The sequence below is a fragment of the Haplochromis burtoni genome, unplaced genomic scaffold (assembly GCF_018398535.1).
Source record: "Haplochromis burtoni strain Fernald_Lab_line unplaced genomic scaffold, NCSU_Asbu1 Contig_761, whole genome shotgun sequence".
Taxonomy (NCBI): Eukaryota; Metazoa; Chordata; class Actinopteri; order Cichliformes; family Cichlidae; genus Haplochromis; species Haplochromis burtoni.
In genome coordinates, this window is record NW_024583122.1 from 33318 (window position 1) to 55578 (window position 22261).

At 42.2% G+C, this 22261-nt stretch overlaps 1 protein-coding gene across 2 annotated transcripts in view; it reads left to right on the top strand.

Moving 5' to 3' along the window:
* The window catches only part of LOC102291632 (signal transducer and activator of transcription 5B), a 53703-nt gene that overhangs the window by 27639 nt on the left and 3803 nt on the right, over nucleotides 1–22261 (top strand). For both annotated transcript variants that reach the window (XM_005950243.3, XM_042215566.1), the window contains 12 exons: nucleotides 3461–3591; nucleotides 4675–4826; nucleotides 6129–6284; nucleotides 7334–7513; nucleotides 7607–7694; nucleotides 9464–9586; nucleotides 9704–9796; nucleotides 10290–10496; nucleotides 20764–20858; nucleotides 21060–21202; nucleotides 21476–21631; nucleotides 21724–21775. In XM_005950243.3, the coding sequence (XP_005950305.1) occupies nucleotides 3461–3591; nucleotides 4675–4826; nucleotides 6129–6284; nucleotides 7334–7513; nucleotides 7607–7694; nucleotides 9464–9586; nucleotides 9704–9796; nucleotides 10290–10496; nucleotides 20764–20858; nucleotides 21060–21202; nucleotides 21476–21631; nucleotides 21724–21775 (1576 nt within the window). The remainder of the gene's footprint in view (nucleotides 1–3460; nucleotides 3592–4674; nucleotides 4827–6128; nucleotides 6285–7333; nucleotides 7514–7606; nucleotides 7695–9463; nucleotides 9587–9703; nucleotides 9797–10289; nucleotides 10497–20763; nucleotides 20859–21059; nucleotides 21203–21475; nucleotides 21632–21723; nucleotides 21776–22261) is intronic.

Consider the following 22261-nt stretch of genomic DNA (forward strand, 5'->3'; position numbering starts at 1 on the left):
TCATTTTTCCTCCTCTCCTCTTATTACTTCATCCATCCATCCATCCATTCGCTTCCGCTTATCCTTTTCAGGGTCGGGGGGCGCTGGAGCCTATCCCAGCTGTCATAGGGCGAGAGGCGGGGTACACCCTGGACAGGTCGCCAGTCTGTCGCAGGGCCAACACACAGGGACAGACAACCATTCGCACTCACTTTCACATTCACACCTAGTGGCAATTTGGATTAATCCAATTAACCTATCCCCACAAGCTGCATGTCTTTGGACGGTGGGAGGAAGCCGGAGTACCCGAGGGAACCCACGCAAACACGGGGAGAACATGCAAACTCCACATAGTATCAGCTGATGTTTGCTGGAGCCACAGCTGTAAAGCTGCTGGTCATGATGTCGGTTTGTTGTATGTGGTGAGAGGCGAAACATGAAGATGAAACCAGGAGATGCCACTAGAATATCTGCTCTCTCTTTCTAGTCCCTGTCAGGACTCTTGCTGCAGCATTTTGGATTAGCTGAAGGCTTTTCAGGGAGTTTTTAGGACTATCCTGATAATAATGAATTACAGTCGTCCAGCCTGGAAGTAATAAATGCATGAACTAGTTTTTCAGCATCACTCTGAGACAGGATATTTCTAATTTAGAGATGTTGCACAAATGGAAGAAAGCAGTCTTACATATTTGTTTAATATGTGCGTTGAAGGACATGTCCTGGTCAAAAATGACTCCAAGGTTCCTCACAGTGTTACTGGAGGCCAAGGTAATGCCATCCAGAGTAAGAATCTGTTAGATACCATATTTCTAAGATTTTCAGGGCCGAGTACAATAACCTCAGTTTGATCTGAATTAAGAAGCAGAAAGTTAGCGGCCATCCAGGTCTTTATGTCTTTAAGACATTCCTGCAGTTTAACTCATTGGTGTGTGTTATCTGGCTTCATGGACAGATAGAGCTGGGTGTCATCGCATAGCAGTGTAAATGTATGCTATGTCTTCTAATGATGCTGCCTAAGGGAAGCATGTATAATGTAAACAGAATTGGTCCTAGCACTGAACCCTGTGGAACTCCATAATTAACCTCAGTGTGTGAAGAGGACTCTCCATTTACATGCACAAACTGGAGTCTATTAGATAGATATGATACAAACCACTGCAGGCAGTACCTGTAATACCTACAGCATGTTCTAATCGCTCTAATAGGATATTATGGTCGACAGTATCGAACGCTGCACTGAGGTCTAGCAGGACAAGCACAGAGATGAGTCCACTGTCAGAGGCCATAAGAAGATCATTTGTAACCTTCACTAAAGCTGTTTCTGTGCTGTGATGAGCTCTGAAACCTGACTGAAACTCTTCAAATAAAGCCATTCCTCTGCAGATGATCTGTTAGCTGTTTGACAACTACTCTTTCAAGGATTTTTGATATGAAAGGAAGGTTGGAGATTGGCCTATAATTAGCTAAGACTGCTGGGTCTAGAGATGGCTTTTTGAGTAAAGGTTTAACTACAGCCAGCTTGAAGGCCTGTGGTACATAGCCGATTATTAGAGATAGGTTGATCATATTTAAGATCGAAGAATTAATTAATGGCAGGACTTCTTTGAGCAGTTTTGTAGGAATGGGGTCTAAAAGACAGTTGATGGTTTGGAGGAAGTAATTATTGAAGTTAACTCAGAAAGATCAATTGGAGAAAAAGAGTCTAACTTAACATCAATGGTACTAAGAGTAGCTGTAGATAATATTACATCTGTGGGATGATTACTGGTAATTTTTTCTCTAATGATAAAAATTTTATTTGTGAAGAAGTTCATGAAGTCATTACTAGTTAACGTTAAAGGGATGGTTGGCTCAAAAGAGCTCTGACTTTTTGTCAGCCTGGCTACAGAGCTGAAGAGAAACCTGGGGTTGTTCTTATTTTCTTCAATCAGTGATGAATAGTAAGATGTTCTGGCTTTGCGGAGGGCTTCTTATAAAGCAGCAAACTATTTCTCCAGCCTAAATGATGATCCTCTAAATTTGTGACACGCCATTTCCTCTCCAGATTACGAGTCATCTGCTTTAGGGTACGTGTTTGAGAATTATACCACGGAGTCAGGTACTTCTGATTAGAGTCCTTAGTTTTCACTGGAGCTACAGTATCCAGAGTCGTACGTAGTGAGGAGGTGAAATTATCAGACTGTTGTTTTTTTTTTTTTTTTTTGTTTTTTTTTTTAAAAACGTGAGTATGAACTTATACAAAATGCAGCAATATATTTATAAAAAATATTTTTATTGATCACAAAATATATCGGATTCATATCGGTATCGGCAGATATCCAAATTTATGATATCGGTATCGGACATTAAAAAGTGGTATCGTGCCATCTCTAGTAATAATATTGTCAAAAGACTCATGATTCGGCTCAGGTGCTAGAACAGGTTGTCTGCCAATCAGGCGAGTGGTGGATCTTCAGACAGCACTGAATTAAAAACAGACATGATTCTGTCATAAAACTGTCATGCACTCAGGAACACTTGCAGAAGTTGTCTGTGTGTTGTTGTCTCTGACTCTATTGACTGTTTCTTATATAGCATGTTTATACCCCTTTAAACCCCAACCCATCGCCGGTGACAGGTTAGGGTTTAAAGCAGGAGTGAGCAACTCCAGGCCGCGAGGGCCAGTATCCTGCAGGTTTAGATCTCACCCTGGGTCAACACACCTGAATCAAATGATGAGTTCATTACCAGGCCTCTGGAGAACTGCAAGGCATCACACATTCATACATGTCCTTTTGTTCTATGCTGAAGTGCTAACATGTGCACACATTCAATGATGGGTACATTGAAGTATCTTGCCTAAGGATATTATAGGATATTAGATATACAGACTGAAGCAGCCAGGAGTTGAACCACCAAGCTTTGATTAGTAGATGAGCTGCTCTACCGAGGCCTTTGAAATAAAGGCGGGAGGGACAATACTGAACCACACACTGCAGCTGTTCCAGCAGCACAGCTTCATAGAAGAGTGCAGGTGTTGAACTGCCTGCAGTCCAGACCTTTGACTGACACGAAACATCTGATACACCATGAAATGAAAAATATGGCAAAGCAGCGAAAAGCCTCTTTAGAGAAGAAAGGGACAACAGTCCTCTCTGAAGTCCAGCGTGGTTTTTGGTTTTTTCAAATTCAAAATGAGCTAATTTTTTCATAGATTTGCTCAGTTGAAACATTTGATTTATATTCTTTGTTCTATTTGTAATAAAATGTGGATTTAGATTTCCAAAACATTGCATTCTGTTTTTATTTAAATTTGATAAAGTGTCCTAACATTTGTTCTATGATCTGTGGCTATAAATTGACTTAAATCTTAATCAGCTCTCGGTGACTAAGTAGCAGCAGGTTTATGGAAACAGATGCTGCGTCACACACATTTGTACAAAGCTGCATGTGTTGATTAATTGTGATCGTGTTTAACATCTCCTACGTCTTGCTTCGTCAGCCCAGCTGAGCAGCTTGTCTTCACTGGCTCCAACTGAGCGCACCCAGCGGGAAACAACCCTGCAGAGCAAGCGAGCCACTGTGGAGGCCTGGCTCGCCAGAGAGGCCAGCACACTACAGAAATACAGGCTTGTATGGAGACACATCACACATACACTTCAGAATGGGTATCAGAAGATCTCCCTCCCCCTCCCTCCCTCCCTCCATTTCTTGTTGCTCTTGGTATCTAATTAGGCAATCATTTGGCAGCAGCTCAGTGCATTTAGTTGTGTAAGCTAGGGTCGTGCTGTGTCACATCCACGGTAATGCCAGTATGAAAATATCCCTGATATAAAATGTCATACCATGATATCGTTGATATATCTAGTGGTGCAAGGAGACGAGCTGGGGCGCGTCTGAAAGAGCTGCAGCAGCAGCTACATGGCAGCCTGCAGTGACTTTTACTACCTAAAACAGCTTCTGCTTCAGCAGCCTGTAGCAAAGCACAAGAAACGCATGCAGATAAAATGTAGTTGAAACTTGACCAGATGCAACATTTTCTATACAGGTTGTGTAAGTGCTGTGATAATCTCTACAGTTAAAAAATAAGAACAATGAAAAAATGCTGTCTCTGGTTTGAAGACGACTCCCACGGCCCATTCAGTGAACTGCTGTCAGATCTCTGCTTAGATCTGACCACGTGCGCTCAGCGCGATCATACTCCTCAACCATTGTGGGCTAGAAGGAAAACTCCAGTGTTCCTGAAAGGAACAATTATCTTTTAAACTTTAAGCCAAAATTACAAAATAACTCCATTAGGCCTGTGTGACTCTACATCAATAAATATTAGCCTAATACAATTGATAAGGCAAAACTGAGCTTATACAGTTTTACGATGCTTGAGATTTGGTAGGACCGCCTTTGGCTGCCAGTAGCAAAGCACCTAAAGAAAGAACTTAACACTGTTTGTCTGTTATATGTAGAGACAACACTCTCTCATGTTAGGAGTGAATGATCCAGATAAGTGAAAAAACAGTCTAAAGAACACATTTGAAAGGTCTTTAAACAATTCTTTCAAAGTCAAAGTCTCCTAATAAGCAAAACGGGGGAATAATGAAGGGTCAAGCTTTTAGCACACAACTATAAAAGACACACTGGCGCCATGTTAATCTGTAATTTACAGAGTTATATTTTTCATACGCACCTGTTTCTCAGTGTGTGGCTGTACTTTGGCAGGACCTGGCAGAACAGCACCAGAAGACCTTGGGCCTGCTGAGGAAACAGCAGACTGTGATCCTGGATGAGGAGCTCATTCAGTGGAAGAGGAGGCAACAGCTGGCTGGCAATGGGGGTCCTAATGAGGGGGGGCTGGATGTTCTGCAGTCCTGGTAATTGTTGTTTTACATTCACGGATTAAAATATAATTTTACCAACTCCAACAGCTGTTTTTGTAATAGTGTAAACGTGTGGAGAGTTGTTGTTCAGTAAAGACAGTGATTAGGACATAACACACAAGTTTAGGATTTTCCCCCTTTTTACTTTGTTTGTTTAGTTTTATGCATATTTGTCACATAAATGTTTCAGGTCATCAAACAAATGTTGATGTAAGACAAATATAATCAGATATATATCAGAAAATAAGTAAGTACAAAATAGAGATGATTCGATTTATCCAAACTGACCCTGTAGGAAAAGAGTAGCTGGCACTTTAAAGCTAATAACTGGTTGTCCAGCCTCTGCAGCAAGATCTGTGCTGACAGCCAATTAACCTTTCACATCTCTGTGGAGGAGTTTTGGAGTTATCTTAATACAGACACACTGGAGGGTTTCTTCAGCATGAATGGCTGAATGGTTCATGCTAAAGCATCTTGGTCGTATTTGAGACTGGATTTTATTTATTAGGCCACTCCAACTTGTGCGCAGTCTCTTATTGTTGAGCTCTTAACCTTCACTGAGACCAGTGAGTCCCGCCGTTCTTTAGATGATGTTCTTCTGTAACCTCCTGGATAAGTCATTGGTGTGCTCTTTGGTTAGCCAACCATTCCTGGGAATGTTTACACCTGCTCCACGTTTTCTCCATGTGTGGATAATGGCTCTATCCATGGTTCAGTGAAGTACCAGAGCCTTAGAGACGGCTTTTTTACTCTTTCCAGACTCATAGATTGGCTCTCATCTGTTTCTTTGGATCGTGGTTTGACCTGTTTCATTCTGTCAGGCAGGTCTTTTAGGTCATCATGATATAAAAAAGACATTCTGTCCATATTAACCCCAAGTTGCTCTGTAGTGCATCTGTTGGAGTGTGACTGTGTGTGAATGAGCACTTAAACGTAGAAACAAGTGCTTGCATGGGTGAATGTTGTGCAAAGCTCTTTGAGGGCTCAGGTGGAGTAGAATATGTTTTATAAGATTCTGCATATTTACCATTTACAGTTACAAATAAATCTGTGAATCCACAAAAACGTATGAATGAATACAGGACAGGCTCAGACTTCTGTCTTTTTACACATTTATCATGAAAGAAACTGAGACTTACTGTTGAAATTGATCTTATTTTTCTGATGTTACAAACATCTGTTAAATGTTATGATAAATGCCTTTACGCTGATGTAAAGGACAGTATCAGCGGTTCGCCCCGCTCGATGTATGTGGCTGGTGATCTTTGGTGATCCTTCCGTTTCCTTGTTGCTCAGGTGTGAGAAGCTGGCTGATCTGATCTGGCAGAACCGACAGCAGATCCGACGCTGTGAACATCTCACCCAGCAGCTTCCTCTGCCGGGGCCCATGGTAGAGCTGCTGAGCAAACTGAATGCTGACATCACTGACATCATCTCTGCCCTGGTTACCAGGTGAGGAAAATTCAAACCAGATTACAGAGGCTCCATCCACTTCAGATGTGGTCAGGAGAAACTTAAGAGCTTGATATGGTGACAATTGTAAGAGGTGGAGACTTGGCGTTACAGACTCTTAACACCACTTTCAAACTAATTAAAATAAAAAATATGTCCAAGTATACTGTGTAAAGAATGTTTGCAGAGAGCTGTCCATGGAGAAAAAGGCTGGTAGGCAAGATGAAGCATTGGTAAATGGACTGTTTCTTCTGTAGTGGTGTTCTACTCTGAGCACTCTACACTGTTTCTCAGCGCTTCCTAGCTAACATTCATACGCCGATGTTTGCATCGGAGAGCAACATGGGCTTAGTATCTTGCCCAGAGATATTTGGCATGCAGACTGGAGTAGACTGGGATGGTATCACCAGCCTTCCAGTTAGTGGGTGACCTGGAAGAGTGTTGGTTGGCTCACAGGTGCAGAAAGGCAGTTTGACAGAGAGATCCTGGATGGAAAAGATGTACAACAGGACGTCTGAAACTAATGATCTAGAAACTGAAAATGACAACAAAGAATCCTAACAGTGAAGGATCCACACAAACATCTGCTGACTACTGGAGAGTTATACGCGTCTCTCCACAACACGATGTGTCACATAGCATAGGGTCCACCTGTGAAAGTGTTAGCTTCACACTGCCAGTCAACCAGACATATTGATGGTTGACAAGACTCAGCGCTGTGACAGACATGCCAACGTCAGCTTCAGTAAGGAGCTGGATAATCTGAGGCTGAAAGACCTGAAGCAGAGTATAGCCCAGAGCGGTCGTCATGTTCAGAGGAGCGTCACGAGCCTTAAGGCCCAAACAGGAAGAGAGGCTCAGCTTGACTCCAGGAGCAACACAGCACGTCTCAGGACAGAAGACTGACGTGTGTTTGGGACCTTCGTACTTCACCATCTGTCAGTGACTTTCTGAAACATAACCCACGTTTACATACCGAGTTTGTGTCACTTAATGCCTTTGCTTATCCTGCATGGTGTCTGTAATGTCATTATCGCTCTTCTTCACAGCACCTTCATCATCGAAAAGCAGCCGCCCCAAGTGTTAAAAACCCAGACCAAATTTGCAGCCACAGTTTGCCTCCTGGTGGGCGGGAAGCTCAACGTCCACATGAACCCACCTCAGGTCAAAGCTGTCATTGTTAGTGAGCAGCAGGCCAAGGCTTTGCTGAAGAATGAGAGTACGCACAGGTGAGGCTGTACAGGTGACATAAACATGTCGTTTTAACGTCATCATCATTGCTTTGAAGAATAGTCAGTGAGAATATGTTCAATCCTAAACAGTGAAAGCAGTGGAGAAATCCTCAATAACAACTGTGTGATGGAGTATCACCAGGCCACGGGCACCCTCAGTGCACACTTCAGAAACATGGTGAGTCTCTAAATAAAGCTGTTACACTTGTGCGTTTCTCGGGCATTTTTGTACGTTTTGGTTTTTTCTTTGTTTTGATTTGGGGATCATGATGGCTGTGTTCAAGCTTTTAACTTTGGTAAAAAAATAATGCAGTAGTTCAAATGTTTAATCTGGCACTTAAAGGGTTAAAGTCCTGAAAATAATTCAACGTTTGATCGTTTTGAAAAAGGCTCACGTTGGTTTAGTGATTTATGAAAAGAAGCAGGCATGATTACGTAGTTCAACTAATATATATATATACAGCAGGTAAAATAACGTTGAACACGTCAGCAGTTCTCTAAGTAAATATATTTCTAAAGGTGCTTTGATGTGAAATTATCACCCGATGTCGGTAACAACACTTCCAATCCAGACGTGCAAAGGAATCAAACCACAGATGAAGTTGTGTAATAATACAAAGTGACACAGGGACATTTATTTATTACTTTATACAAATGTTGTCGATGACAGTTCATGGCAGCGTCTGTATGGAGAAACCAGTCCCATCATTGCTCATGACTTTGACCCACTCACCACACAAACAGTCTATAAACCCCGAATGCTCCGTGGATCCTTCCCACAGATTCAGCTCAGGTGATTGGCTGGGCCGTTCCAGCAGCTTTACTTGATTTCTCTGAAACCAACCGTTTCCATTGGCTGTGTTTGAGATCATGGTCTTGCTGAAACATCCATCCTTGTTTCATCTTCATCATCCTGGTAGATGGCAGCAGATTTTAATCAACAGTGTCTCCATTCATCCTTCCTGGAGTTATACTTAATGTCTCAGTGCTGTACGCTGAATAAACAGCCCCCCACCAGGATGCTCCCACCTCCAGACTTCAGTGTTGCTGTGGTGTTTTTGGGGTGTAGCCACCCAAACACGGTGTGTTTACAGCCTTCAAAGAGTCCAGTTTTGGTCTCATGTGACCAAACTATATTCTCCCAGCATTACACAGACTTGTCTAAATGTTGTTCAGCAAACTTTAAACACACTTCAACATGTTTGTCTTCAGCAGTGGAGTCTTGGTGGCTGAGTGCCTCACTGCGGCGGTCCCCAACCCCCGGGCCTCGGACCGGTACCGGGCCACGAGAGTTGAGGCTCAGGTGTGAAATGTGTGGTTTTCAGCGTTATTTTGTTATTGTTTTTATCGTTTACTCGGTTTTCCTGGGTCTTTTCACGTGTGTTATGAATAAATCTTCTTTTTTTCGGCACCGGTACTAGTTTTATTTTGTTGTATTTATCCGCGACACCTTAAAGGCCGGTCCGTGAAAATATTGTCGGGGATAAACCGGTCCGTGGCGCAAAACAGGTTGGAGACCGCTGCCTTACTGCACTTTAAAACAATTGTAGCTGCTGATTCCCGGTGGTTTGTAGCTCTCCATCAGCGGCCCTTTGCAGTTTTTTCACCTGTCGGTCTGAAATCTTGTGGGGAGCAACCACAGCGACACAGCACAGATTAAAGATGGTACACGTCTCCTTTTCTTGACCAATGTCACTCTCAAACTAAACGGTTTCTATGGCACAGTGCAGTATGCATAAATGTTGATGACTTAGGACATAACAGAAGATGTAAATGTGATATATGCATGTTTTTATTTTTGTCTCTTCACTGTGACTGCATAGAGGAAATCCATCTGTAACAGATCCACTCTGACAAAATAAATGACAGACTGAATGTGATTATGAGTCACAACATTTACTATAATCAGATAATCTGGTTAAATGTTCGTGTGTGTGTGTGTCACAGTCACTGAAGCGGATCAAACGCTCGGACCGTCGAGGTGCAGAGTCCGTGACAGAGGAGAAGTTTACCGTTCTGTTTGAGTCCCAGTTTAGCATTGGGGGCAACGAGCTGGTCTTCCACGTCAAAGTAAACCCCGTCTCCGTGTCTGATCTTTTTTAAACATGAGTTAAACATGAGCAGCCACATTTACTAGAGTAGACTGGAGTTTATAATTGAATTGTGGTGTGTTTCTGTAACCTGCAGACTCTGTCCCTGCCTGTGGTCGTCATTGTGCACGGCAGCCAGGACAACAACGCAACAGCTACGGTCCTATGGGACAACGCCTTTGCTGAGCCGGTAGGTTGGCCGCCCCTCGTTGGCTGGTGACCTCAGTGCCCTCTTTAATGTTTGAGCACGATTTATGTTGTTTTTCCTCTGCAGGCCACGACAGCAGACTTGTGATTGAAGAGCAGGCTTTGAGCTGTTCAAATGAATTTTACAAAAAATTCACTTGAACAGCTTAAGAATTACAGCCTGTATATTAAATAAGATGTAGCTGAAATGCCAACAAACTGGGGGTTCTGCTGAAGGGAAGGCCTCACGCCTACAGAACTATGTTCTGTACAGACTAATGATGCTATGGAACCTGTGCCAGGCTGACTAACCCATCTCGTCCTGTTTCTTTCTGCCATAGAGCTCCACTGCTGTCCAAATACTCGGACGTGTCCTCACGCAGCCTCAGTGTTATTCTGTGACCTGGAATAAATCCACATATTTTGAAATAAACAGTGAATATGTGGAGACAAATAAAATGCAGTTGGAAGCTAAACTTTTTTCCTCCTCTCATCAGGGCAGAGTGCCGTTCATTGTGCCAGAGAAGGTGCTGTGGCCCCAGCTGTGCGAGGCCCTCGATATGAAATACAAGGCAGAGATGCACAGTGGGCGTGGCCTGTCAGACGACAACCTGGTCTTTCTTGCACAGAAGGCTTTTTCAAGCAGCAGCAACAACTCTGACGACTACCGCAGCATGACCATATCCTGGGCCCAGTTCAACAGGGTGAGTCCCTCCTGGGAAAACAAACAAAAACAAACAAACAAACAGAAAGCTCACAACTATGGGACAGAGCAAGTATCAACAAATAACCACAACATGGCAGGTCATTGTGACCACAGAAGCAGTCCCAGGTGCACTCAGGGCCTTTCAAGGATAACCTCAGACATCCAAAAACCAAACACAGAAAATACAATAATAATAATAATAATAATAATAACATTGATAATTACAGAAAGAATTTTAAAAACAAAGAACTCAAAAAAAAAGTGACCAAAACAGAAAACCCATCATGTGAACCCCTCCCACCATCCCCCCACCCCTTTACCCCTGTATGGCTCTCAACCTCATCACATTCGTGTATCCAGACAGCCCATATTTCCACCTATCTATAGAAACTCTCATGCACAGGAATCAACACCCCCACGATAAAACTGCAGCATTCAGGAAATCGAGTCAGGAGGGCCCAACCGGGGCTCAGCTCAAGGCAGACCCAGGGGGGATTTGCGTCACCTCCACGATCTGTTAGGTCCAGAGACGGTCGTACTGCCAGGAAGGGGCCCCAGATTCTTTCAAAGGTTCCATATTTCCCTTTTACACTGTGCGATATCTTCTCAGGTGTGCAGTAGCTCATTAATCCCGTGTCTCAGTGTTGGGGAATTTTCAGCTTCCCAATGTAGCCGAATACATTTTTTCACTGCAGTACTCACAAGTAAAATAAAATATTTCTTATGATAATTCATGTTGATAGAACCTGTGTCACCTAGAATCCATAGTTTTGGGTCCAGTCCGATTTGGGTCCCCATTACCCTTGAGATTGTTTCAATGGCCCGTCTCCAGAACTCTTCTATCACTGGGCAGCATGTGCAGGAGATCACCATCTGTCACCTTACATCTCAAACATTTGGGGGAATAATTAATATCAATTTTATGTAACCTATAAGGGGTATAATATATCCTATGAAGTATGTTAAATTGCATTTGCCTGTTTTGTAGAAATTAACATGGTCTGTGCCTGTTCCAATAAATGGTGCCATTCTACCTCTTCATAGACATGGCCCAGGTCTGTCTCCCATTTTCTTTTTATAGACGCTTTGTTATGGTCAGGTAACTTTTCATTGATAATAGCATATATAGAAGATGCTATTCCTTTTATTGACTTCCATGGTTTGGTGCAAAGATGCGTTTCAAGAGGAGTTTCTTTTGGTATCTCGGGGAATAACCCTTTGGATTTCTCCTTGACCCGCTCTCTTGTTTGTAGCAATTTGAAGAAACTTTGTCCTGGGAGTTTGAATTCTTCCTCTAGTTGTTGAAAGTCAATAAATGAATCATTACTGTATAAGTCGGCAACAGTTAGAATATTTCTGTCCTTCCATCCCTGCAGTATTGGGTCAGGAATATGATGAGAGAGGTCAGGGTTGCCCCATAGGGGTGTCCTTCTAAGAAAGGAGATATTTATTTTCAGAAGTGAGGGGGATTCCTGCCAGACGCAGAAGGTGTTTATTATCAAATAGTTTGTGAGCTTGGACATTGTTTGTACCTACAAATGGATCATCTTTTAATGGGGGTTCACCTCATGTTGTTCTATTGGGATCCATCGAACCCCACTGCTCTCTGCATGCAGCCAGATCCAAATTGATCGGTACTGGGAGGCAAGATAACAGTTCCTAAAGTTTGGTAAATTAAGTCCTGCCCTTGAATATGGGGCCTGCAGAGAGGAGAGTTTGAGTCTTGGATTTTTCTTTTGCCATATGAAAGAAGTTATAAGTTTATGAAGCTCTTTGAAGAAACTTTTAGGAACCTTTGTAGGGAGACATTGAAGTAAGTAAATGAACTTAGGCAAAGTGTTCATTTTAATAACATTAATTCTGCTTATGAGAGATAATGGAAAATCCATCCATCTCTGAATATTAAGTTTGGTTTGCTCCAACAGTTTGATATAATTTAGTTTGAATATTTGATCCTCGGATTTACCAATTTGTATACCAAATACGTGAAGCCATTATTACGCCACTGTAATGGGTCAGTCAGAGCTCTAATACGGCTGTCTTGTATATTTAATGGCACGATCTCACTTTTGGTGTAGTTTAACTTGTATCCTGAGGCTGCACTTTATTCTTTAAGACACTTCATTAAGGAGGGAATTGATTTAAGAGGGTCCGTTATGTACAGTAGGAGGTCATCTGTGTATAGAGAAAGTTCACTTGTGCCAAATTTGATTGCAGATATGGAGGCACTAGTACGAATGGCAGCGGCTAGTGGTTCAATCGCAATCGCGAAGAGCAAGGGGAGCTTGGACAAGCTTGTCTGCAGCCTCTGGTTAAAGAGAAAGTGCCTGAGAGCACATCATTTGTTGTGCTATTGGCTCTGGGGGCATTAAAAAGTGTCCTAACATAGCAGGTGAACTTCTCTCCAAAGCCCATGGCTTCCATCGCCTGAAATAGAAAGCTTGGCTCAATCCTGTCACATGCTTCATTAGCGTCCATGGAGATTGTTAGCAGGTGTCATGGTTCGGATTTTGAGGAAGAGACTACGACTGGGATATAGTTTGGGTCAGCGCAGATCATTTATTAAAACACACATTACAGTGTGGGAAGAGCCGGACTTCTTCCTCGTTTGCACAAAGACAGAAAGCTTTATAGTCATTATGACGTCATAGTTAGATCTTACTGGAAATGATAACAGTTCCCCCCACTCAACAAGTTCTCCTTATATGAAGCGCCTTGAGGCGACTTTTGTTGTGATTTGGCGCTATATAAATAAAATTGAATTGAATTGAATTGAATATGGACATCAACTGCTACTTTTTAGAGAAAAACAAGTGTGTATTACATTGTGCATTTTGTGAAAGTGTATCTATTAGAAAAACTGTCTTCAGACGACCCTCCTATTCTTACTAAGTGTGTGTGTGAACGTGCGTGTCTTACATAAGTGTGTGCACGTTGTTACAGGCCTGAGTACGTGCAGAAGTGCCTGTTACACAGGGCTGGGTCCAAAAGGACCCACCAGTCCGAACGGTTAGCTGCTTAAGCAAATAGAAAGAATCATACAGAACAACAATAGACTGACTAGAGTACTGATAATCTGTGTGCATTAATATTTGCTCAGAGTAACATAGATGTGATTCAAAGATTATTCTGTCAACTGATTCAACAATGGTAAATGATTAATCAATGATAGGTCTGATTATAACTGTGGTCATAAGAATACAAAATAAAATATCTCCTGGGCACACAGGGGGTCTTGGTTTTTTGGAGCAGTGTTCAGTATATGGAGCGAACGTCGCACATTATCTGCTCCGTGCCTGTTTTTAATGAAGCCTGTTTGGTCAGCGTGTATTATCTTAGGCATGATGTCTTCCAGTAGTCTGAGTGCAATTACTTTAAGAGGCTGAGGGGTCTGTAAGAGTCACATCTGTTTGTCCTTGCCCGGTTTCAGGAGTATTGTGATTGATGCGATTTCCAATGATTCTGGTAATTTATTATTTTCTAAAGCTTCTTTAATCATATTTGTAAGTGGTGTCAATCATTTATTAGAGAAAGCCTTATAATAATCGACTGGGAATCTTATTAATTTGTAAACACTTGAGGGCTCGGAGAACCTCAACCTCAGACATATCTGCATCAAGCCATTCTTTGTCCTCATTATGTAATTTAGGAAGAGTTATTCCATCTATAAATCTTTTTGCAGCAGTAAATGGCCTGTATTTATATAGCGTTTTACATATCCAGTCATCCACACATTCACACACTGGTGATGGCAGCTACATTGTAGCCACAGCCACCCTGGGGCGCACTGACTGTCGACCCCTCGCTCAGATTTATACAAATCTTCATAGAACCGTTTAAACTCGGCATTTATGGGCGCTGATTCATCAAGAAGTTTATCATCTTCTGTTGATATTGTCCGTATAAATTTATCAGATGTTTCTTTCTTAATTTGCCAGGACAGTAGTTACTTGTCTTGTTTCCATATTCGTAGTAGTGATATTTAGTTCCTGCCATGGCTGCTTCCGCTCTGCTGGTGCATAAATTATCATATTGCATCCTTGTTTTTGTTAATGTATTGAGGTATTCTTCCTTTTTGGTAGCAATATATTCCTGCTCCAAGTTTTTAATGTCAATCTCCAATTTAGTTATCTTCTCTCTAACTTTTTTAACCTTATTGGCACCGTATGACATAACCAAACCTCTCATATAGGCGTTGAGAGCTTCCCAGATATTGGCATGTGAAGAGGAATTTGAATTGGCATCTAGGAATATTTCAATATTAGTGTTCATATATGAAATAGTCTCGTAGCATGTAACTTTTAAACCTCCACCTGTGGGTTACAGGTTGTGACATGTTGGTAGCCCAGGAGAGTTTGATGGGATTATGGTCTGAAAAAGTAGCTGCTAAGTAGGAGCAATCTATCACTGTTGCCGTCATATGTTGTGGTACAAGAAACCTCAATTCTAGAGCGTGTATTATGTACTGGTGAAAAAAGGAAGTCCCTCTGGCCTGGATGAAGGTTTCGCCACACATCAGTTATGCCTATATCCTTCATAGCTTGGTTCAGTGCTGTTGCTGCCTTGGATAATAAAGATGTTTTGGGTGAGGACCGATCCAGAGAAGGATTTAGGACCAAATTAAAGACTCCACCCACAATATACTGGCCCTCAATTGTAGCCAGTTTCATAATTAAGTTGTTAAAGAATAAAGGGTCATCGTAGTTGGGCCCATATATATTTACCAAAGTTATCTTATTTCTGTTTATTTCACAATCTACAAGTAAGAATCTGCCATTTTTGTCCTTTTCAACTGAGTTTAGTTGAAAGTTCAGGTGTTTATTAATAAGCAGGGAGACGCCTCTTGCTTTGGAAGTATGACGAGTAAAAAACATTGCCCACCCAGGTCTACGTAATTTTAAATGTTCAGCGTCTGTGAGGTGACTCTCCTGGATAAAAGCGACATCTACACTCTGCCTCTTTAAGGATGTCAGCATTTTCTTCCTCTTGATGGGTGAATTGATCCTCTAATATTCCAAGATATACAAGTTAGATGAACTGTAATTTAAGTTTTTTATATGAATATCCTGGACGGGTAAGTGTCATGGTATTCAACTCTGGGGATTTCTGAACACATTCCTGCTTTCCTGAGTTTCGATGTGGTGAAGCTCTGCACATGGGTATAATAGTAAGATACGGCCTAGACCAGGGAGCTGTGTGAACAGTTGTGTGAGTAAAATGTTTGGTAAGAGACCAAACATAACCCCAAAACGTTAAAATAAAACCCCTGTAACAAAACCACATTAGGTAGGTGACAGTAGTGGAGGCCCAGGCAGCTGCTAAGGTTCAAACTTCCCATATGGAAAAGAAATAGTAAAAACTTAGGTGATTACTCATGAAAGTGGCCACTTTCTCACTACTTTCATACATTGTTTTAGTAAGTATCCAAAACATACAAGTTTCATTATATAATTTTTCAAGGGATCTTATATTTGTTTTCACTCTTATATGCTTTTCATACAAGTTTCACACAAGACAGATACAAACGTTATAAGATTTATATATATCGTTTCCATATGGGTTTAGCCACTCTCAGTGAAATATTTACAGCTAAGCACTGAATTTTACAGTCAGATATAGAACATAACTGTATAAGAGGCAAATAAACTGGTTGATCAAGATGTGATCACACTCATCCAGTAGGGGGTTGATATCATGATCATAAATGCTCACAAAATCTGTACTTTTATGAATTCGTACACATTATTTCAACTGACTAACGAGCAATTATTTCTGTTAGTTATCAAATACCGGATAAGTCGTATCTCCAATTCGTCTGAAAAATAGAGGATGGAGAGTTTCTATGTCAATGCTTGATGTAGTCTTTTCTTCCTTCATGTCGCCCCCACCCCCAAAGTTAACAGTGGAGGGCTTCTCATCTGAGAGTACCTATAAGAGCGAATTGCTTTGTTGAAATCACATTAGATCACTTTAGTCTACTGACTCGGAAGATCTTTCAGAGAGCGTTGTGCTTCGGCAGGAGTGGGGAAAACTTTGATAGATCCCTGGTGCCTGATGCGAAGCTGAGCTGGGTACATCAGCACATATTCGATCTCCTTCTCTCGTAGCCATTTTATCGACACGGTTATGTGCGTCTCTAATGTCGTCTTCGTTTGCGCTCCGTCTCCTCAACCTGCTCAGGAAGCGCATTGAGACAGGATTCAATTTTCGTCAGGGTTGTTTGTATGTCCGCCGTTTTTTGGTTTTTTGTTTTTGTTTTTTTTTTGTCAGCGTGGTTCGTGAGGTCCTCTTTAGTTTCCTTGATAGCATTGAGTAGTTTGCTAATTGTCAGTTCCTCCTCCCCATCTGCCATATTTCTTGTTGCTGATATGTGCAGGTGCCCTGAAGTTTTAGCCGTTTTCTTTCGAGTGTCGTAAATTATAACTTGTCATACAGAAGTTTCCTTAGTAACTTTGCCTCTTGCTATGGTCCAGAATTATATGAGGGTAAGTCAGGATAAAGATAGATTCCTGGGCCTACAGCCGAGCTCACGAACACACGTCTGCTCTCTTCCGCTGTCAGCCATCTTTTAAAAAACAAATCGCTCCTCTGACTCTTAAATCACACGTTTGTTGTGAAGCCGTGTTCCCACACCAAAGCTCACCAAAACGCTGTAACGCGTAAATGATGTAGACAGGATAATACCGTGTCTCGTTATTTTATGACACATATTACATTTTTATGTAATATGGACTTATTTTTCAAGTCCATATTACACGTTGTGACATTCAGCCATGAAGCTAGCACACCAACACCTGCTGATAGCTGCGTGCTGACATGTTATGTAATAGCACTACTGAGGGAGGTAAAGAGAGAAGCACAAAGGTCATTCTGTGTGCACGGTGTAATCCCAGCATTACTGTGAGGTTCTGAACACTCACAATGAGTTGCAGCACAGAGCCAGAATCCTGCCACCGTGCTCACAGCACAGAGCCACCTGTGCTAATTACTTAACATCTCCCATGTGCACAAAGTAAGAAATGTTTTTACATAGAATTTAGTGCAGTTTGTAGTAACTTCCCAGCCACAGACCTTAGTAAGGCGTATTTGTTTGAGACACTGAGGACATGGGCTGCAGGCATCAGCGCACTCTGACGTGTCTGACGTGTCGATATGTATAAAATAGCAGTTAAATGCAGGTGTTCCCCACTCTGTCCAAGGGCAGTGCTGATGGACGATGGGGGTCAAAGGTAATGGTGGTTGCTCGGCAATGAAGGTGATTCTTTTTTTTGGCTATTTATTCTAATAAATTAACGTCATTATAAATGTAATCTGTATTTTCATGTTGCAGCACACGTGTCATGGCATGCATGGGTCTGCAGACAACCCTCGTTTGTGCACAGACTTCAGCATGCTTTAAAGCAGACCTTCCCAAAGTGTGGGGCCCGCCCCCTGGGGGGGATGCGCAAAGCCATGGCAGGGGGGGCGCGGGATGAAAAGGGGGGGGGACAAAACGCTTGGACACTGCTAGCATGGGCGCCTACAGAAACGCAAAGCAGGAGATGAAGCATCGCTGAATATGTTTCCAAACCAACTTCATTCTAAGCCAAAGACTAGAAAATATGGTGAAGCAAATCTGCCCTTTGGCTTCACCTGCACAGGTGCCGAGGTAGGTCTTCCTGCAGGGTGGCTTTCCCCTGCGTCGGGAGCAGCGCTGGGATGTTTAAATCACGGACAAACAGGATCCCACATTCTTGATTTAGTTCACAAACACTTCTTGTAATGACTAACTACTCCTGACATTTTGGAGATATACATACTATACTATACTTTATACAGTAAAGTTACAGCGGGATACAAATAACATCAGCCTGATCCTGCCACGATTGTTCAAATCACGGACAAACAGGATCCCACAGCTGTTTATGTTTTTAAACCCATTTTGCACAGAGAGGCATTTTTTGAAAAATGTATTGATAGCAATGTTGAATATTATTACACAGGAAAAAACAACACGTAAAATAATCACACGGTGACGCCTCTGCCTTTGTAAATGGAGGGACAGTAACTGTGTGTAAAACCTGCAGACAGTCAGATTAACAGTATTTCGTCTCTATCTGCTATTCTGCAATTCATCTCCTGTAAACAATAACGTGGCCACAGCGTGATGTGAATAAAGGCACATACCTTTGACGTTGCATGATGAACTCTGTATTCCTCGTCCACACGGAAACGCAAAAAAGGATTTTTAAAAAAAAATCTCCTTTTTCGGTGATTCGAAACATTGTTTACGTGGACGAAACAGCTGCGTGTTCAAAAACACCCGTGTAGGTGTGGACGCAGTGTAAAAGAGTTGGTAGTTTATTTTCTTGCTACCTGTGATTTATTGCTGTTTACTTTTATTTGCTTAATTGTTTACTAAATGTTTGAGGTGTGAAATAAACCGCAATGGAGCAAAATATGGGCGTGTGTGGCTGGAGGATGTGTGTGTGCGTGCATGTGCGTGCGCACATTAGGGCTGGGCGATATGACCCAAAATTCATATCTCGATATTTTTTAGCTGGATGGCGATATAAGATATATATCTCGATATATTTTTTTAAAGCCATAAAGTAAGAACAAGAAGAGAGTTCTTAGTCAAAGCTGTGTCCCAGATGTCACACAGGCACTTTTATTAAAATAGAGCAGATGTACATAAAATTTACTCAAAAATTAATTATGAGCATTTATTAAATAATAATGCTCCATAAATAAAAGAAAACAATGTTGTTTTTGTGCATAATAAAAAGCTCACAATTGTGCAGTCAAAATGTAAACTAAAAGACGCTGAGCATAATAACAAAGACAGATTTCACAGCTGCTCTGTTCCCAATTTGTACTGCGTGACTGATAGCCTGGAGTTTGAAATCCGCTTCGCAACCACGTCTCTTAACAGGTGCCATTTATGGTCCTTATACACAGTAGGGTAATATTACGTTGAAGCACAGTACGTATCACTCCGCGAGGCTCAGCCGTAATCCTCCGATAATCCATCAAGCGGTGCAGCTCCGTAGCTTACTAAAGTCGTACTAAAACATTTTTGACAGATTGCTGAGCGTCGTGTTCCACATAAAATCGGTTCGCGGCCATCAAACACAACCAGAATTTATACATAAGGCGCGCTGTCAACTTTTGAGAAAATGCAAGGATTTTAGTCCGTGCAGCACCTCTGGGCTGCATGGCGTTAGCGTGGTTAGCTCGTTAGCGTGGTTAGCTAGCTAACACGTTGACGCCGTCCAGCCCCACACACGGGGCGATGCGCAGTAACTCGTTAACGGAGATTTGCCGTGTCCATCTTGTCGCTTCCTGCAGGTGAAGCGATGGGGGAGGAGGGGGAGTTGTGTTCAGTGAAGGAGAGGCGAGGCCGAGTAACGTTGCGTAAAGACGAAAGTGGACGAAAGAGAGGCAAATTTGCGGCTCCACAAGTATAATTATAACGTAACATAGACTATATCGATATAAAGGATATTGTCACATCTTATATCTCGCATAAAAATATATCGATATTTTTTAAAAACTCGATATATCGCCCAGCTCTAGCGCACATGCAGGTGGGGGGCGCGAACATTTTTCTTGAAAAGAAAGGGGGGCGCAGCAAAAAAGGTTTGGGAACCACTGCTTTAAAGTGTGCGTGCGTGCGCTTTTGTGGAAAGCTGCCTCAATCCATCATCATGATTCAAGGATACGAGGATTTTTATTATAATTTCAGCACACATGCTCACACAAGGTGAAACACTCTCTGTTTAGAAGCCAAAACGAATGAGAACACAACCGAGCGAAATCAAAGAATAAAAGTATATTTACAGTGTAAACTACGTGTAAATAAAAGAGTTGGAGCAACAAGCTGACGGACACGTAGCTCTGGGTTTGTTTTATTTTGTTTTTGTGATTCTTGTGTGGTCTGGGCCTGGTGTGAATTTGATTGGACATCTGCTCCTGGGAAGATTGTGTTTGTATTAGCACACACCCTGATGCTCTAGACCAGCATACGTCCAAATCTTCTGCTTTTGTCGAGGTGCTCACACTTTCTGGTCATCACTTAATCACGCACATTTGATTAGCAGCACCTGGTTGCTACTTGGTCTCTTACTTCCTAAGTAAAAGTGGACTTTTCCATAGTTTTAGACTGGAGAGGTTTCCTTTTTTACAGCTGCAGAGACAATCAGGAAGCAGCATCATATCATTGGAAACATAAAGGTCATAAGCAGTGTGCATATGAACCCACTGAAGAAATGTGTTTTACACAGGAAAGCTTACCTGGACGCAACTTCACCTTCTGGCAGTGGTTTGATGGAGTAGTAGAGCTTATGAAGAAACACCTGAAGCCTCACTGGAATGATGGGTAATCACTTTTATTTATGTTCCTTCTGCGAGAATCTGGAATGAAGATTTATTTGTCTTGTATGATAGATTGAAAAATGATCTCGACTGTCAGCTTTAAACGAGCTTTGTGCTGTAGCAGAGCTGGTGGGGTGAGGGCAGCACAGTGCACTTGTGACAGTGCACCGGTGGTGTTTTAGTGTGTAACTGTGTGTGTCCGCAGGGCCATTCTGGGCTTTGTAAACAAGCAGCAGGCACAGGACATGCTGATGTCCAAACCCAACGGCACTTTCCTGCTGCGGTTCAGCGACTCTGAGATTGGAGGCATCACCATCGCCTGGGTGGCAGAAAACCCCAACAAATCAGGTACGCAGTGGCTCTGCTTTCTGGCTCTGTTACATATACAATGCACTGCTGCCAAACAAAACACACTTTCAAAAAGTCCACATGAAGCTTTTGCTCTGTTGGAGACACAGGTTGATCTTCTTCTGTCAGTCACAGCCTGTGAACTTGTCCTTGAGTGACATGTCCACACAGAAACACTCAGCGTGGCACAAAGCCCACTGATGATTATGAGACGCTGTCTCTGCGTCCGTCCTTTTGCATGCGATCACTGCAATCCTCGGTTCTTTTGTGTAGGTGAGAGGCTGGTCTGGAATCTGCTGCCTTACACAACCAAGGACTTCTCTATTCGCTCGCTGGCTGACCGCATCAGTGACCTGAACCATCTCCTGTATCTGTATCCTGACCGGCCCAAAGACGAAGTCTTCGCCAAGTACTACACTCCCCCACTTTGTATGTGTCAGCTCATTTTTAACATCGACACTTCACTGTTACCATAACACATATCTACTGTTTTATTTTATCTTTTGTTTTGTTCTTACCAGCAAAAGCAGTTGATGGATATGTGAAACCACAGATCAAACAAGTCGTGCCAGAGTAAGTGTCTCTGTGTCAAACTGCCACAGGAAATCTGCTACCTTTGTGTCAGTTTGTCACTCCCACATGTGAAGCTTTGTATCTGCACCTTTTGTTTTCCTCATTTTTGTTGAGCAGGATTAAAATTTCAAGCAGAAAACGTTACGATCCAGCAGAGTATTTCTGTGTTAGTCATAACTTTACTAGCAGCTATAAAGATCACTAACACTATAATTTAATGTAAAACTAATCTTCTTAAACGTTCCTTTAATGCATTACGTTACTTAACTAGGTTTAAATATAAGTTATAGTTCTGCACAGTGATAGTTATGACATCATGTCTCCGTTTTTCTCACCTGCCTCCTCGCTCACTGACACCTCCGTGTTATTCCTGCCTACCTGAGGCTCTAACACATAAAACCGTGCAGAAACATCTTCATATCGTTACCGTTACTTGTTGTTAATTACCTCCAGTTTAGACATGTGGCCCTGCTGTTGCTGGGCAGC